At 38.5% G+C, this 5,712-nt stretch overlaps 1 protein-coding gene and 1 long non-coding RNA gene across 2 annotated transcripts; one reads left to right on the top strand and one right to left on the bottom strand.

Moving 5' to 3' along the window:
• The first annotated feature begins 211 nt into the window (after positions 1-211).
• LOC7477966 (probable disease resistance protein At5g66890) lies at positions 212-3,470 on the top strand. The gene is made up of 5 exons (XM_002310708.4): positions 212-946; positions 1,059-1,465; positions 1,585-1,940; positions 2,202-2,404; positions 2,529-3,470. The coding sequence occupies exons 1-5, from the start codon at positions 340-342 to the stop codon at positions 3,368-3,370; spliced, it is 2,415 nt and encodes an 804-aa protein (XP_002310744.3). The 5' UTR covers positions 212-339; the 3' UTR covers positions 3,371-3,470.
• A 663-nt stretch (positions 3,471-4,133) lies between these two features.
• LOC112328185 (uncharacterized) lies at positions 4,134-5,712 on the bottom strand. Its single transcript, XR_002982844.2, has 3 exons — positions 5,247-5,712; positions 4,855-5,131; positions 4,134-4,690 (listed from the first exon to the last, which is right to left on the bottom strand). It is a non-coding gene; the product is annotated as an uncharacterized LOC112328185 (long non-coding RNA).

Genomic DNA, 5,712 nt, shown 5'->3' on the forward strand with positions numbered 1-5,712 from the left:
CTACAAATTACACGATCTTTTATTCCATTCTTCTTTTCCTTTTTCTTCCCTTGTTTATCATACAGTGTAAGCACAAACAGCCTAACTTCTAGCTTCATAGCTAAGCCATATAATAAAGTAAGTAGGTCAATGTCAACGAGAATAAGGCATGGAATTTCCTTTACAGCTTCTGCTATTCCTTTCTTAATTTGTAAGTTGCAAGACCAAGATACATTTGTCATATTTTTTTCTGTCTTCGTCCAAGTTTGCATTTGCATCTTACAAAACTCAACATTGAGAGCACTTGAGGTTCTTGAAAAAGAAAAAAAAAATTGTCTGTGCTGTAAAGAAACAGTGAATATGGCAGCTGAATTGCTTGGCGGAGCAGTGTTCGGAGAGCTGCTAAAAGTAATTGAGAATGTGGCACAAAAAGCCCTCGTGTTCAAGACCAAATTGAAGCAAATACAAGAAACTCTAGAATCCAACATTCCAATTTTAGATGAAATCAAACAGTTGGATGAAGAATTGGATCGTAGAAATGAAGAGATTGAAAAATTAATGGAAGTGATCAGGAATGGCGAGACGCTCGTTCTTGAATGCTCAAAAATTCGTTGGTATCATTGTTGGAGAAGGCCAAAATACACAGACAAGCTCATCGAGTTAGAAAGATCAATCAACCAATTCTTTCAGACTGTTATGCCAGCGCAAATAGCAAGAGACACCAAAGAAATTCTGTTGGAGGTAAGAGGCCGCAAGGGTTCAGGTTCAAACGGAACGATTGATGGACGTGATGTCTCATGTGCAGTCCCAGAGTCTCTGGTGAATCCTGTTGGATTACAGGTGGCCATAGGAGAATTGAAGATGAAGCTGTTTAAGGATGGGGTGTCTATTGTTGTACTGTCTGCTCCTCCAGGCTGCGGAAAAACAACATTGGCAAGACTACTTTGTCATGATAAAGAAGTTGAAGGTATCGATTCAAAATATTCTGATGTGATCATGTGAATGTTTTCCTTTTTATCTAAGAATTTCTGCAAGTTCTTATTAGCAAGTCTCTGATATAGTTATGGGTCTTTGGACAGAAAAATTCAAGGATAACATTTTTTATGTTATTGTGTCGAAAAACACCAACATGGAAGGCATTGTAAGGGCACTATTCAATCATAAAGGTCAGAAGCCCCCAAGTGATTTTCGAAGTGATGAAGATATAGTCTACCGGTTGGAGCAATTTTTGAACAGCATTGGACCAAGTCCAATATTGTTGGTCCTGGATGATGTTTGGCCTGAATCAGAGTCGTTTCTTGAAAAGTTTATGTTCCAAATCAAAGATTACAAGATTTTGGTAACATCAAGATCTGTATTTCGAAGATTTGGTTCTACATATGAATTAAAACCATTGAATTATGAAGATTCGTTGACTCTTTTCAGAAGCTCCGCATTCCTACCTCATCAGAGCCAGGACATTCCAGATAAAAATGTTGTCAGCAAGGTGCCACTTTTTACCTTTGAGAAACAATATGTGTGTTACAAATAACTAATTTCCTAGAGACTTCAGCTGTTGTTGAATCCCTAACTACCACCAAAAAGTGAAATATTCATTTTTTGCAGATTGTGAAAGGCTGCAAGGGGTTCCCACTGGCCCTTAAAGTGGTTGGCAGTTCACTCTGTGGAGAGCCTGAAGAAATTTGGAAAACTAGAGCAATGGAGTTGTCTAAAGTTGGTTCTATTTTTGAATACACTGACCTGCTCAATTCTCTCCAGAAAAGTTTGGATACCTTAGATAACAAGGTTATCTTGAAGGAGTGCTTCATAGACCTATGTTCATTTCCAGAAGATCAAAGGATTCCTGTTAATGCCCTTGTTGATATGTGGATGGAATTGTACAATCTAGATGAAGAAGCATATGCTGTCGCCAAACTCCAGGAACTCTGCAACCGGAATCTAGTTGATCTTGTAGTCACAGGGTATGCTGCCGTGCCGACTGGCTCTCTTCTTCTTCTTCAGACTTCATGTGACTAAATATATTTTGTCATTTGATTTTTCTTTAACACAATTTCAAGCAAGCTGTTTATGGTTCTTAATGTTTAATTGTAATCTATCTGATGGAGTTGCCTCTCTAGTTACTATATCCGTCCTTGTATAGGAAAGCATGTATTATATATGTCTTTGTACGTGAAAATTCTGTAGTATATTCCCTAAGCAAATATTTTTTCTTCTTTCTCCAGGAACGTTGCTAGTGGCTGCTACAATCAGCAGTTCGCCATGCAACATGACCTTCTTAGAGAGCTAGCCATCTGTCAGAGCGACTCAGAGTCCATTGAGCGGAGAAAAAGACTAATTCTGGAGATAAGTGCAAATAATGTTCCTGCCTGGTGGATGGAACAGAAGCAGCCAAACATTAGTTGCCGCCTCTTGTCTATCTCCACAGGTAGTTCATGTCTCTTTACTTTCACACAATCCCTCGTGCACCTGCACATGAGGTATAGTTCATTTGCTTTATCTTCTTTTGATATGCCCTTTTGCATCATATGAAAGTGGGACATTTTTCGCAGATGAAAAGTTCTCGTCAAGTTGGTGCTTCATACAAGCACCTGAAGTTGAGGTTTTGGTTCTTAATGTTCGATCAAAGAACCACACCTTACCAGAGTTCATAAAGAAAATGGAGAAGCTGAAAGTTTTGATAGTCGAGAACTACGGTTTCTTCCCAACTGAATTAAATAATTTCCTACTTCTTGGCTACGTAACCAACTTGAAGAGAATCAGACTGGAGCGTGTTTCAATTCCTCCCTTTGCCTTCACCACTGTGAAGTTAGAGATTCTACAAAAGCTAACCTTGTATATGTGCAACATTAGTCAAGCTTTTAGTACCTCTACCATCCTGGTTTCAGAAGCATTGCCAAATATAATGGAAATCAACATTGAGTACAGCAATGATCTGATAGAATTACCGGTTGAGATCTGTCTTCTTACCAAGCTAAAGAAACTCAGCATCATCAATTGTCATAAGTTGGTTGCATTGCCTAAAGAAATCGGAAAGTTGGTTAATTTAGAGGTTCTAAGGCTTGGTTCCTGTATTGAATTGTTGGAGTTACCGAACACAATCGGGGGTCTCTGTAACTTGAGTGTTCTTGACATATCAGAGTGTTTAGGAATTGAAAGATTACCCGAAGAGATCGGCGAGCTGCAAAATCTAAGGCAGCTCCTTATGATGGGCTGCTCATGCAACTGTGAGTTGCCACAATCAATCATGAACCTTGAACATTTGAAGGAAGTCGTCTGTGATGAAGAAACAGCCATTTTGTGGAAACCAATTATGCTTGTTTGCAAGAATTTGAGGATTAAGGTTCAGAAAGAAGAAGTCAACTTAAACTGGCTTTACAATCATCGTTTTTGACCGACTTTTGTTCTGAAAATGTTGTTGTTCTGCCTTTATTTTTAATTCCTTTGTAAAACCCTTCATCGTTTGTGAATTTTAAATTTTCTATTCTGTTGTCCTTGCTGGATTTGTTGGGTGGAAGCAGGGAGATTACCCTGAGTAGAAGAAAAGAAGCTGAAATATCCTGGATCAAGTGATTGTATTCTTTAACAGGGACCAATTTCATAAAAATGTTGCCTGACTTGATTTATCTGGTTACATGGTGACAATATCATTCCTTCTGGGTAATACTGCTGATGGATAAAATAACAGTTAGAAAAAGAAAGAGTTTGACTACAAATTACAGATTTTTCAATGGATTAAGAAAGCAGAAATCCATAAATGATGGGATTGAAGCGTGTAGGCGTCAAGATCCTTCTCTGAACTATTTAATCCATTGATACCCAGAAAAATTTGCAACTCGGCAACAACAAATAAAGGTTAGTATCTCATTTCCAGGTAAAGGAAATACAAAATTATGATAACTCTGTTATGACTTAGACCATTGAAGAAGAAACAGGAAGTTATAAGATATATGTAGTCAGAAAAGAGAACTCTGGCACCAACGACTTCGACAAACCCTGTCTAAATATGCCAGAAGAGTTAAAGCCTAGTGTCTAAATTGAGTGCTGGAAAATGTTGATCGCTCATGAGACTTGAGGAACAATCAACGAAGGGATAGAACAAGGCATTTCAGGACACTTTCAGGCACCTTTCATTTAGAGTAAACAAACGGATAATATGCCATAGCACAACAGACAAAATACAGGGACAGACGCAAAACTGAATAATGAACAGACTAGTTCGATCGGACGGCAGAGGGTGGACAACCCCTGACATCCAGAATTTGTACCAGTTTCCACCCTACATGAATCAGATCAAATCCCTCCGGTCACAATGGTATGAAAGCTTATAATATGAACATGAAACGTAAAGAAGCATAAATTGAACTTTCCCATGCTGTTGCCTATTCTACACCTGCTATATTCTACAACACGTTTCTTTTGAATTTGAACTCCATACATCCATGTGCTCCATGGACAACATCTTGCAAAGGCATGCCGGAAGTACAACTGCATAATGATAGGATTACAATGCATAAACTATCTCCCCACTGCTGTCAATATCAAGCTCGGATTCACAATCTAAGTCCATGTCCAGATTGTCCAACATGCATCTATTAAGACCATGGGCTGATCAGACTCTTCAAAATGGCTGCCCATTGTCTTTTCATCCATCAGGTCGGTGGGAAGATTCTTCAGAAACCACTCATGATTCCTGATTTCAGGAATGGTAATCCTGTGTTGCGTGCAAACATCCAAAAGCAGGAGTATTACCAGAAGATCACACAAACTTCAGTGCTACAAGTTTAATGCATCATAAATATATCATGCTTTGAATGATTTTTAAAACAATTTTAAGTATCCAACAAAATGAAAAGGAAAAGAAAAGGAATCACTCACATTTGCAGGATCGGCATAAGAAATCCTTGAAATCAGGTGGCAACATTCTGGATGTTATCTGAATGGAGTCCTGAATAGAATACTAGACGTTAAGAATTCTCTGCACAGAATCAACAAAATGTTCTTTCATAAAAGTAAATTGAATAACATTTGCGAGTAGCAAGTAACAGCAGGATCCATTTGGTGCCTGTATTGTCTTCCCAAAGTCTATAGGTTCATCAGGATCCTCAACCAGCATCACATATAAGGTTACACCACACGACCAAACATCTGCAACCTGGCATTGCAGAACATCAAAACGGCGACTTGTTTTGCTATAAATGCAGCTGAACTGCATGAATGTGTGTGTGAAGAAAAGAAAAAAGAGTAGAGAGGTAGAGAGAGAGATTTACAAGCTTGCCTACACAGGCTTAAATCTCAAAGCATAGAGCACCATGGTAAAACTGTGTCCTCCTCATATGAACACATGTTCATCTAAAGCAAAATCAAGATGCGGAAAACACAGCTTAAGTTAAAGCACGAGGCACTGAAAACACAGCTATATCATCTTTACATAATTACAAATAAATTAATGGTTTTTGACCTTTGATCAACCATTGTTCCAAGGTAACTATTTACCATACACAAGACCATCCACTAGCCAATAAATAGTGCCATCCAAGCGGCACAGAATCAAATCCCATTGACAACTGGAATACCTTGTTAAGTAACCAACGACTAGATGCAAAAAAAAAAAAAACAAAGGCATACTAATTGAATTAAAGCATGCCCAAGTCCTGCAAGAGCTGCGGGTATTGCTAGTGAAAGGGGAAGCAAAGCAAAACTTCCTCCATGAACCGAAAAATGGGATATTGACAA

Source organism: Populus trichocarpa, chromosome 7 (assembly GCF_000002775.5).
Source record: "Populus trichocarpa isolate Nisqually-1 chromosome 7, P.trichocarpa_v4.1, whole genome shotgun sequence".
Lineage (NCBI taxonomy): Eukaryota > Viridiplantae > Streptophyta > Magnoliopsida > Malpighiales > Salicaceae > Populus > Populus trichocarpa.

Coding starts and splice junctions, on each gene's coding strand:
- LOC7477966 (XM_002310708.4), top strand. CDS start 340: ATGGCAGCTGAATTGCTTGGCGGAGCAGTGTTCGGAGAGCTGCTAAAA. Junction 947..1,058: donor TCATGATAAAGAAGTTGAAG/GTATCGATTCAA, acceptor GTCTTTGGACAG/AAAAATTCAAGGATAACATT. Junction 1,941..2,201: donor GTTGATCTTGTAGTCACAGG/GTATGCTGCCGT, acceptor TTCTTTCTCCAG/GAACGTTGCTAGTGGCTGCT.